The sequence below is a fragment of the Microcaecilia unicolor genome, chromosome 4 (genome assembly GCF_901765095.1).
Source record: "Microcaecilia unicolor chromosome 4, aMicUni1.1, whole genome shotgun sequence".
Lineage (NCBI taxonomy): Eukaryota > Metazoa > Chordata > Amphibia > Gymnophiona > Siphonopidae > Microcaecilia > Microcaecilia unicolor.
The window spans coordinates 28571530-28583554 of NC_044034.1; the positions used below are offsets into that span (position 1 = coordinate 28571530).

The 12025-nt window shown below is 43.1% G+C and overlaps 1 protein-coding gene across 2 annotated transcripts; it reads right to left on the reverse strand.

Moving 5' to 3' along the window:
* Positions 1-4955: 4955 nt before the first annotated feature.
* On the reverse strand, positions 4956-11336 carry KCTD14 (potassium channel tetramerization domain containing 14). Of its 2 annotated transcripts, none has more exons than XM_030199339.1 (2): positions 10997-11336; positions 4956-5826 (listed from the first exon to the last, which is right to left on the reverse strand). In XM_030199339.1, exons 1-2 carry the CDS (start codon positions 11054-11056, stop codon positions 5155-5157), a joined length of 732 nt encoding a protein of 243 aa, XP_030055199.1. In that variant the 5' UTR covers positions 11057-11336; the 3' UTR covers positions 4956-5154. The 2 variants fall into 2 exon arrangements, with proteins under 2 accessions (XP_030055199.1, XP_030055200.1); XM_030199340.1 differs by lacking the exon at positions 10997-11336 and adding an exon at positions 7481-7510.
* Between the last annotated feature and the right edge of the window lie 689 nt (positions 11337-12025).

Genomic DNA, 12025 nt, shown 5'->3' on the forward strand with positions numbered 1-12025 from the left:
TCCATGTGCTGCATGTGCTGCATCTAACCCCCACAGGAAGTTGCATAGCTGTGTGACCTCTCTAAGTAATTCACATCAGAGGTCACAGAGTAATCACAGAGAAATAATAGGTGACAGGCAATGCATGCAAAATACAATACATTCCAACAAACCCCTTCTCATGCATAACTGTCATGCAATTATTTATTCATACAAAGTCCAAGCTTTATACGCAGATTCACAAAATGTTCTCTGGGTAACGGTTTGGTCATGATGTCAGCTGTCATCTCACTGGTGTGACAATAGTGTAGACTGATGACCCCTTCTTTCACCAACTCTCGCACGTTGTGGTATATCGTTGCGATGTGCTTGGTGCGTGACTGAACCTTGTCATTCTGTGACAGTCGGATGCAGCTCTGATTATCTTCCATTATCTGGATTGGTCTCTGTTCAGCTATACCAAAATCCAGCAAAAGTTTTTCAATCCACATCAGTTCTCTGCACGCTTCCGATACGGCCACATATTCAGCTTCTGTAGAAGACAAACTCACAATACTTTGTTTATGACTGGCCCATGAAATTTGTACATTTCCATACATAAACACATATCCACTTGTGGATTTATAATCAGAATGATCCCCTGCCCAATCTGAATCACAGTAACATATTAGATTTGGATTACTATTGGCTGAAACCTTTAATTTACAATCAATGGTACCTTTTAAATACCTTACCATCCTTTTAACTGCAGTCCAATCTGATTTGGTAGGTGAGCTGACCCTTCTGCTCAAAATTCCTACTGCATTTGCTATATCAGCCCTGTATGTGGTAGCTAGATATAAAAGCTTACCTATGGCTGATCTATATTGGATGTTATCTGGTAAAGGTTCTCTTACTGTTTCATCCTTCAGAAAATCAGTGATCATGGGAGTGCTTACAACTTGGGCATCTTGCATACCTAAACTTTCAATAAGCTCATTTATTTTCTGCTTCTGGCTTAGAAGATAAGAACCATCATTTTGTTTCTCAATTTCTATACCAAGATAGTATGACACATTACCCAGTTCTTTTATCTCAACATTGAGGTTTAAACATTTTACAATGTCCTTGTACTCTTGCTCACTTTTGCTTGCAATGAGCAGATCATCAACAAAAGCCAAAATGTATGCATATTGTCCATTTGTGCACCTAGTGTACAAACATTTATCTGCTTCACCTTGCTTAAATCCTAAATTTGTCAATATTTCATGCAATTTATCATTCCAACATTTTGCACTTTGCTTTAATCCATAAAGACCTTTGTTTAATTTACACACTAGCTGTCTTTGTTTTGTATTTATGAAACCTGTTGGTTGTTCCATGTACAAGTCTTCAGTTATATCTCCGTGAAGAAACGCTGTTTTCACATCAATGTGGTTGACTTGCATGCCTTTTGAGACTGCAATGCTCAGAAGTGTTCTTATTGTCGTGTGTTTCACTACAGGTGCAAACACTTCATCAAAATCTTCTCCATATTTTTGAAGATATCCCTTTGCCACTAATCTGGCTTTATACCTTTCCACTTTTCCTTGTGCATTCCTTTTTAACTTGAATACCCATTTGCATCCTATAGCTTTCTTGCCAGGAGGTAATTTTGTAAGAATCCAAGTATTATTTTTATCCAATGCATCAATTTCTTCTTGTGCAGCTTTACGCCATTCAGCAGCTTCTTCTGCTGACATTTTCTCAATCTCATCCCATGTTAAGGGCTCTTGAGCTTCTGCTGACTTTGTTAGGTAAGACAGTCTTGGGGGTGGAACACTTTTGTTTTCCCTGGATGAGCTTTAGTTGGCATTCTGTTTTGTAGGTACACTGCTGTGAGAATGGCTTCCCCCCATAGTCTTTTAGGGAGATTGCTATCTGACAGCATACATCTAGTCATTTCCACAAGTGACCTAAATTTTCTCTCTGCAACAGAATTTTGCTCTGGTGTATAAGCTACTGTTGTGATATGCTGAATGCCTTCTTGTTCTAGAAATGTGCGCATGCTTTGTGAAATGAACTCACCACCATTGTCGGTCTGAAGAACCTTTGGTTTTCTTTCAAATTTATTGCTCACCATGGCTACGTATTTCTTCAGCATGTCTGTGACTTGACTTTTTTCTTTCAGCAAATAGGCCACACAATATCTAGAGAAATCATCCAAGAATATTAGCACAAATCTGTTATTTCCCAATGATGGGATATTAAACGGTCCACATAAGTCACTGTGTATTAAGTCCAGCACTTTATTACTCCTATTTCCTGTGTATGCAGGAAATGAGGGTCTCACACCTTTTTGAGTAACACAGTCTATGCATTTCTCCATTTTACCAGCATCTGCACTTATCTGAATGCCAGTGGCTAGTTGCTTACTGTAAAGATCCTGGATCACCTTAAAATCACGATGTCCCAGGCGGCGGTGCCAGATTTCCAGACTACATTTACCATCATTCTTCCTTACTTGCGCCATATGTGAGGCTTCACCTGAAATGTTCAGCTTATAAACATCATTATGCATAAAAGCTTCAGCATACACTTCATCATTTTAGAGATTGTGCACTTACTGTTTTCAAAATGAATCGCAAATCCCTTCTTATCTAATGTAGATACACTAAGCATATTACAAACTGCTTGGGGAATATACAAGACATCACTTACAGGAATTTCTTTAACTTCATTAGACACTTTGCATTTTAAGAATCCAATACCTTTTGCTTGGATCTTAGCAGTCCCTGCGTTTGCAGTTTTAAGAATACCTTCCTCTGGACACATTTCCTGAAAGAAATCCTTACAATTGGTTAAATGGCATGTGCTCCCCGAATCCAAAATCCAAGTACTTTCATTTGAATTGTTATTTACCATAGTCAAAGATTTTTCTGCCATTAGAAAGCCCTTGTGTTTATCTTTGTCCTTCATACATTTCCTGGTTTGAAAATTCTTTAGTTCCATTGGCTTAGGTGAGCTAGAGGGAGTGTTTTGTGTTTCCTTACACCATTTAGATACATGTCCCTCCTTTCCACATGAGTAGCAAATCAGCTTGCCCTTGGGTGGAGTTTTCCCATAGCTCCGCCTTCCTCTGTTCTTTGCCAAGAAATTTGTTTCATTTCTCTCTGACTTGCTTTGAGAACACATCTCCTCAGAATCATTTATTATGCATTCCTGCCTTAGTTTTGATGTTGCCTGTTCAAAAGATTGCCCTTCAATGGCCTCATTTACAGACCTAAAAACATCAAACTTCTTTGATAGTGAGGTAAAAAGAAATGCTCTTTTCAATGCATCACACATGGGAATTCCAGAAAGTTCTAGCTTTTGAAATGAAGACATAAGATACATAATGTGATCATTACATTTACTTTTATCCCTTAATTTGGTTTCATTCAATTCTGCCAACCAAATTGGTTGCTGCTTTGCATATGTAGTTGCATACATAGTTCTCAGTTTATATAAAATGTCCTTTGGTGTATCTTTTCCCTCCACTAATATGGCTTGTTTCTCTGAGAGAGCTTCCAAAAGCATGCACTTCACATAATAGTTTGCATTGTCCCATTCAGCCATATTTTTATCTGTTCTGTCTTGGTCTAAGCATATATTTAATCCTTTTGCTCGAAGGAGACATATGAATCTTAGTTCCCACTTTTGATAATTAAACTCAGTTAATTTAGGCACCTTGAGAGAATAGAACAATAGTGAATTTCTTCCCTCAGCCATTTTCTTAGCCTTCTGTCTGCTGTGTGGGGGGAGAGAGAGACAGACTGAATCTTTCCTTTAAAACTTAAGAGAAAAATGTGGCCTTTTTTTCTGCCTGGTAATATTTCTCTTCTTTTTCAATTCCTGGACCCTGGGCCCATAACCCTTTTGTTGGATTATTTGTAGTAAATAATTAGCAGATTTTAGTACACACAGCTTCAGCTTTAGAAATGTTAATTTCTTTCTTCATCTCTCTCTCATTCACCCCTGAATAATTCACTGCTGAGTCACTTTAAAGTTGAAGTAACAAAACATCTGTTTACTCACAGTTTGTAGTTAGATTATAATCAGACAGGCTTATATATACATATTACTATACATTTGTATTATCAGCTCCTTCCATGTGCTTAGATGGTAATGGATGCTCACACCACCATTGATCCTCTCAGGTTAGGAGAGATCATGAGCTCCATGTGCTCCATGTGCTGCATGTGCTGCATCTAACCCCCACAGGAAGTTGCATAGCTGTGTGACCTCTCTAAGTAATTCACATCAGAGGTCACAGAGTAATCACAGAGAAATAATAGGTGACAGGCAATGCATGCAAAATACAATACATTCCAACAGAAGGAGTAGGGTGGGATAGGGGAGGGTAGGGGTGGGGGGGAGGGAGGATAAGAGACTTCAGATCTGATGTTTACTACCAAGTTAATATTTTAGACTTAAAAGGAAATGTTAGAATTAGGTAAGGGGGGGGGGGGGAAATTAAAATCTCTGTTTAATAAAACATGGACCAATGTGAATAATAGTTGACCCAGAAGAAGTTATACAATGTATATCTCTCATATGCTGTTTACCAATAAAAATGACTTAAACATTAAAAAAAAAAGCAGTCTCAGATAAGGAGCAACATCCTACAAGCAAAAGTTTCCATGGTTGGTGGCAGATTGGAAGGGATAATTTGCCTCTTCTATGTTACTCCGTTTTCCTTAATGGATCACCATAACAGCACCTGATTAACAGCTCTGTGATTAACTGACTTTTCTCTTTCACCTCCACAGCTGGAAATTAACCAATGTTTTACTGACTTATCTTTATAATTACAAATTCCTCTTTGTAAGACATTTAGAGACACAGTTAACATAGGTTACCGATAAGGTGTGTTAGTATTTATCACCAACTCATGCTATTTTAGCACGAGTCCTATTTTGTGCAGTGAGACCTAGTTACTAATAACGGAGGTTAACCAGGACAAACAATAGCCCACACAGGATACAATTTTCTTTTTAATTTTATTAACTTTTACATCCATTGGACTCGAAGGTGAACTGCTACACTAGTCATTTTACCAAAATGTTACACAGTCTCTTCTCTGTTGGAGTTCATGAACCTCTTGTCTCAGGACATACAGTGTCCATCAAATGCAGCCTGTTAAGATCTTGGTTAATCAATCTTATGCCTGTTGTATTACCACCACGTAAACACAAATTTAAAGAAAAAGTCATATGATTTGAGGCGGAACCCCTTTTCTGCCACATGGGTCTGGTGGAAAATTTTGTGGCCTCTGGCCTCTATGTCAATCTTAATGCAGTCCAGCAGATCACCGATGGAGGGTGTGGCCTTCCACGGTCCAAATTTCACTACAGACTTTTTATCTGTGTCCAAAGTGTTCAGGGCATCCTGACACTTAGCCACATCCTCTTCAGTCTTGACCACGCACACGATGACATTGGAGTGACGGGAGGCCACGGCTTCTGCTCTGGCAATACGAATCATCACCTCAATGTTCTCATAGTAGTTGGGCACTCGAGCCAGGAACTGTTTCCTTCCGACAAGCTCACCAAAGATCTGGGGAGTGTCTTCCAGCTGTTTGACCAGTGGCTCAATCTCGTAGAATAATGCCTCTTTATAAACATCCTGAATAAACTGAGTTGGTACCAGGCTGCTGCGGAGGTATTCCAGGATGTATTTGAAGTAGGTTCCTTCTCGGTCGATAAAGTATCTGCCTTCAGAGTCAGTCTTGGGCTTGAACTGTCCGCTGAACATCTCAGCGAGCTTAGAGCCAGGGCATTTCTTCAGTGTGTTCAGGGTTGTTGTGTAGATTTCACCACCTACATTTAATTGGATGATTGGAGACAACTAGAAAGGCAGAGAAGAAAACAGAATGAGCTAGCCGTCCAAAGACCAATTCAGTACCACAGTGAATTTCCTTAGGGCTCAAAACAGAAGAAAAGCCTTTATTAAACTTTGCCAATATTTAGGGAATGAGTACAACTGACTCGAATGTACTGACTTTATAACCTCTTAAATGCGTGGTTCTCTCTCGGGGTCGTTTTTAATACGCGCTAAAATTGGGCACGCGCTAAATGTTAGAGATGCCCATAGGAATGCACTGGCGTCTCTAACGTTTAGTACATGCTAAAAACGTAAGCGCGCCTTAGTAAAAGGGGGGGTCTCAATTTTTCTTAAAAATATTTGTACATGAAAAATATTTTATTTCAGTCACACAACAAACTCATGCACAACAGAATGTTGAAGCTGAATAAAACAAACAAATGAATAGAATTACAGAAACTGAACCATACTGCAGATGAGGACAATCAGGCCCACATTAACCCACCTATTTCTATTCTTGCTACAATGCTATAGATGCCAGTTCCGACTCTCACTTTTTTCACAACAAGATCGGCTGTGCTTTTTTCACTGTTACCATTTCTATCTAACTTTCAAAGCTGTGCTAGTCTGGAATGGCAAATATGACAGAAGCCAGTGACACATTAATTAATTTGTTGCAGCAAGAGCTTTCAAAGACTAAGGGACACTTCATGGTGCACAACTGAGCCAAAGAATTCAGTAAATGCTTTTATTGCTGCCAACTTAGACAGGGTGTGCGCAGTGGAGACGGGGGGGGGGGGGGGGGGGGGGGACTGGAGCAGGCTCCCTTCAGGGCAATCGTCCTGTCATCTTCCCAAACCCCTGTTCCGGCTCTGCATAGAGTACCAGAGTCCATTATTAAGGAAAAATCCCCTGCTTATTTCTAGGATAGGCAGCATAAAATTCGTTTTACTCTTTTGGGATCTTGCCAGGTATTGGGACATGGACTGGCCACTGCTGGAAACAGGATACTGGGCTTGATGGACTTTCAGTCTGTTTTAGTATGGCAACACTTATGTTCTTATGTTTACTAGTACTGTATTTATGAACTTTCACTAGCTTCCATTTAACAGTGCCTTGTAAAAGTATTCACACCTTTGTACATTTTTCATATTCTGCTGTCTAAAAAAAAATAATTCAAAATTTATCAAATTAGGAGTTTAAGAACAATTATAGAAATACTCAAAAGGGTAATTAAAAAAAATAGAAAAGAAAGTCTCGAAATTTTTAGTAAAAATTCCTACATTCAGCCCTAGTAAATTTTTCAAAGAGGCCAATTTATGAGCATAACTCTCAAAGTTAGGCGCAGAAATCCTTTGAATATATCGAGCCCTCGCGTTCTTCTTGCTGACCAGTTTCAGGGCTCTGGAACAGGGTTTCTTCCAGGATCTGCCCATACTTTGTACTACCAATCTCTCCTTTGATCTTCAGAAGCCTCCCCCCTATCCTTGGTAAGTATCCCTCCAACATAATGCTGCCACCAACAAGCTGTACTTTATTATAGGAACTGGTATTGGGGTTTTCGGAGGTCGCCGCTGGCCCCGCCCCCGCGAGGTCGCCGCTACCGTTCCCCCACCCCCGGAGTCACCGCCGCCAGCCCTCCACCCTGCCCAGGCCTTCTCTCCCCTACTGAACTTACATCCATTCGCCGGAACGCAACAGGGCAGATCAGCTGAGCTGCAGTCGCGTCGACCTTCCTTCTCTGCCTGTGCCCCGCCCTCGTGTGACGTAACGTCAGCGAGGGCGGGGCACAGGCAGGGAAGGAAGGCGGACGGCAGCTCAGCTGATCTCTCTGCCCTGTTGCGTTCCGGCGAATGGATATGTAAGTTCAGTAGCGGAGAGAGGGCCTGATGGTGATGTTCGTTTTACACCACACTTATCACTTAGCACCGAGACGGAAAAAAATTCTGCCCCTGTTTTAATCATCCCAGAAAACAACTTTCTCCCACATGCATGGGGTGTCCCCTAACTTGTGTCATGTGACATGTCATATAGCTTGTCTCCCTCCCCACCCCCAAGTCAGACAGTCTTGAAATGATAGAACAGCCAACATTTAGATCTCTGTAGATCTTTTAAAAGTAAACTCTTAAGCCTCACAGTCACCTTCCTCAGCAGTTTCTTTAACCCCTGGCTTCCGACTCTGAAGGGAGTCAGATGTTTCCAGTTAGGGTACTCTGAAGGATATTTAAGCACACTAAAATTAACTCTTTTGAGTTCTTTCAGCAGATCAGGTTTAGATCTTTGCTTCAAATTCACAACTTAAAATCAGCTCTACTACTGAGAGTGGACACAGGTGGGCTCTGTTTAACCTAGGAGTGGAGGAGTAGCCTAGTGGTTAGTGCAGTGGACTTTGATCCCGGGGAACTGAGTTCAATTCCCACTGCCGCTCCTTGTGACTCTGGGCAAGTCACTTAACCCTCCATTGCCCCTGGTACAAAGAAAAGCTTGTTACAAGACGTATGAGGAGAGACTTGCTGACCTGAATATGTATACCCTGGAGGAAAGAGGGGTGATATGATACAGATGTTCAAATATTTGAAAGGTATTAATCTGCAAACTAACCTTCTCCAGAGAGGGGAAGGCAGTAGAACGAGAGGACATGAAATGAGATTGAAGGGGGGCAGACTCAAGAAAAATGTGAAATGAGATTGAAGGGGGGCAGACTTAAGAAAAATGTCAGGAAGTATTTTTTCACGGAGAGAGTGGTGGATGCTTGGAATGCCCTCCCGCGGGAGGTGGTGGAGAGGAAAACGGTAACGGAATTCAAACATGCATGGGATAAACATAAAGGAATCCTCAGAAGGAAGGGATCCCCAGAAGCTTAGCTGGCGGTGGGAGGCAGGGCTGGTGGTTGGGAGGTGGGGATAGTGCTGGGCAGACTTATACGGTCTGTGCCCTGAAAAAGACAGGTACAAATCAAGGTAAGGTATACACAAAAAATGACACGTGAGTTTATCTTGTTGGGCAGACTGGGTGGACCGTGCAAGTCTTTTTCTGCCATCATCTACTATGTTACTATGTATATGTAAACCACTTTGAATGTAGTTGCAAAAACCTCAGAAAGGCGGTATATCAAGTCCCATTTCCCTTTCCCTACACTTCTGATTCAATGCAACTACCAGTTTAAGGCCTGTAAACTTATAACTTACCACTAATTAATGTGATTCCTACCTAAGGGCTCCTTTTACAAAGGCACGCTAGCATTTTTTGTGCACACTAAACACTAGAGACACCAACAGGAATATATGGGCATCTCTAGTGTTTAGCGCACGCTAACAACGCTAGCGCACCTTTGTAAAAGGACCCCTAAGTTTTTTCCCGCTCAATCACCTGAACAGTAAGGTGGTCTGGTGAACTGTCAAGTCTGGCTAAGGAGTGGCGTGGCCAGGGCCCACCCTAGTTGGACTCAGGCCCACCCAAAATGATGGTACTCTTGCTATGAGAGATCCTCAAACCCCGCCAGCTGAAGATTTCCTACTCCTTTGGCAGTTGGTGCTCTTCCAAATGGCAGCTGGCCGCACTTGCCGCGAGCAGGCACCAACAGCAGCCCCTCTGCACATGCTTAGTTTTCACGCATGCACAGCTTCCTGGCCGTGGCGCATCAGCTCGAGGAAAGTGCTGCTGGCTGCTGTTTGGAAAAATGCTGACTGCCCGAGTAGGAGGAAATCTTCAGCTGGCAGGGGTTTGTAGATCCCCTTCTGCTCCGGTATTTAATATTTTGGGCTTGCAGGTGGAGGATGGGGCAGAGCAGAGGGAGGCTGGGGGCCAGGGGAATGAATTCCATGCCCACCCACCTTGGACTCAGGCCCACCCAAAATTGGCTGTCTGGCTATGCCCCTGTAAGGACGCCTGGGCACACCCCTCCCCCAGTGGTGGCTTTTAACCTGCAGTAAGCACACATTATTGCTTACGGCAACTAGAGTCCTCTATGTGCTAAACTTTTTTCCCATACACACAAAAATCTGAGAATAAGCTTTAGTACAGAGGCCAGAAACATAAATATTCTAATTCAAGTTGAAGTAATTAGAAGAAGTAATTTCTGTAACCCATTGTCATAGTAACATAGTATCATAGTAGATGACGGCAGAAAAAGACCTGCACGGTCCATCCAGTCTGCCCAACAAGATAAACTCATATGTGCTACTTTTTGTGTATACCTTACCTTGATTTGTACCTGTCTTTTTCAGGGCACAGACTGTATAAGTCTGCCCAGCACTATTCCCGCCCCCCCCCCAACCACCCACCCCGCCTCCCACCACAGGCTCTGGCACAGACCGTATAAGTCTGCCCTGCACTATCCCCGCCCCCCAACCACCCGCCCCGCCTCTCACCACCGGCTCTGGCACAGACTGTATAAGTCTGCCCAGCACTATCCCCACCTCCCAACCACCAGTCCCACCTCCCACCACCGGCTCTGGCACAGACCGTATAAGTCTGCCCAGCACTATCCCCGCCCCCCCCCCCCAACCACCAGCCCCGCCTCACACCACTGGCTCTGGCACAGACCGTATAAGTCTGCCCAGCACTATCCCCGCCTCCCAACCACCAGTCCCGCCTCCCACCACCGGCTCTGGCACAAACCGTATAAGTCTGCCCAGCACCATCCCCGCCTCCCGCCACCGGCTCTGCCACCCAATCTCGGCTAAGCTCCTTAGGATCCATTCCTTCTGAACAGGATTCCTTTATGTGTGTCCCACGCGTGTTTGAATTCTGTTACCGTCAAGGTCTATATTTATTTTGCTATTAAAAACACATAGAATACAGCTACCAGGAAAACACATCCAACAAAGAATCTAATTTATTTAGTAACCTGGGTTACAAAAGAGGGGGGAGAAACGCAGAGTCTAAACTAAGTGCAGAGTCTAAACTAAGGCTTCTTTTTTTCTCTGTTTCTTCTATATTTTGTTGTTTTATAATGGACAAAAAAAAAAAGGCCTCACAATTAAAGCCTGCAATTGTGAAGACCACCGTTTGTCCTGAAATGAGGAAATTCCAGCGAAGGCGATACAACAAGAAGCCCGCAGAAAAGCCACCTGTACACGGACCTGCTGCCTCGGCTAAGACGAGAGCTCAATCAGCCTGTTGATTGCCCTCCCCCCCCTGTTGATTGCCCTCCCCCTCGGGTTCTCCGTGTACCCCCCCCCCGATCACTCACCGCCTGCAGGCCGCCTTTCTCCTGCTTCCCCTGCGAGTTCTGGATACTGCTGTTGCTCATACTGGCAGCGGAACGATACAGCACTGGCCGCGCAGCTCCGAGCGACTCCTGCTCCTCCTGAGTTACGCTGGGGGATGGGGGGATCCACCCCGGGCTTTCCGCGGGACAGGCGGTGAAAAGTGCTCTGTGCCGGCCAAGGAGGTGCGATCACCAGCTGCTTAGGCTTTTGCTCTACTCCTGTCAGCATGGACTGCACCTTGTCCTGCTTCTTTAATCAAATAGGGCTTCTTTTTAGGTATTAATCTACCATGCCTCAAAGTTTTTCAGTCCAGCAGCTGGAATACACTTTGTACACTAAATAGCCTTTTACCTTAGGGCGAGCTGTGGAAAGACATCTGCATAAACGTCATTTGCCACGCCCCAGGCCTGCGTGGAATGTTATGTAACTTATGAATCAAAACAAATAGTTAAGGAGGCAAACCGAGGCTTTGTTGTACTGTTATTAAGGAAACTCCCTCTTAGTGCTTTCATTTCACAGAATAACTTTACCTTTCAGGGTTGCAGACAGAAAAATATCCAGAGATTGTCATTCAAAAGATGCATCTGGTTAACTGTAGGCTGGTTGAAAAGGTAAATTTGGGTTTCTGCTAGGTACTTAATAGAAATCAAACAAAATAAAACATGGAAAAGAAAATAAGATGATACCTTTTTTATTGGACATAACTTAATACATTTCTTGATTAGCTTTCGAAGGTTGCCCTTCTTCGTCAGATCGGAAATAAGCAAATGTGCTAGCTGACAGTGTATATAAGTGAAAACATTCAAGCATTACTATGACAGTCTGACAGGGTGGGAGGATGGGGGTGGGTAGGAGGTATGCATGGGGACATCAAAGCATATCATTGATATTCTAACAGGATGGGTGTGGATAGGTGAGGGGTGGGGTGATCAACAGAGAAATACAGCTTTATGGTTTATAATGGGCTAGGAACCCATTATAAATATAGATCTACAACCTATACTCCAGGA

What these genes read in the sequence shown, in the direction of transcription:
- KCTD14 (XM_030199339.1), bottom strand. Translation starts at nt 11,056, where the DNA reads ATGAGCAACAGCAGTATCCAGAACTCGCAGGGGAAGCAGGAGAAAGGC. An exon ending in AGAAAGGCGGCCTGCAGGCG is followed by an intron (nt 5,827 to 10,996) that starts GTGAGTGATCGG and finishes CTGCCTTTCTAG; the next exon opens with TTGTCTCCAATCATCCAATT.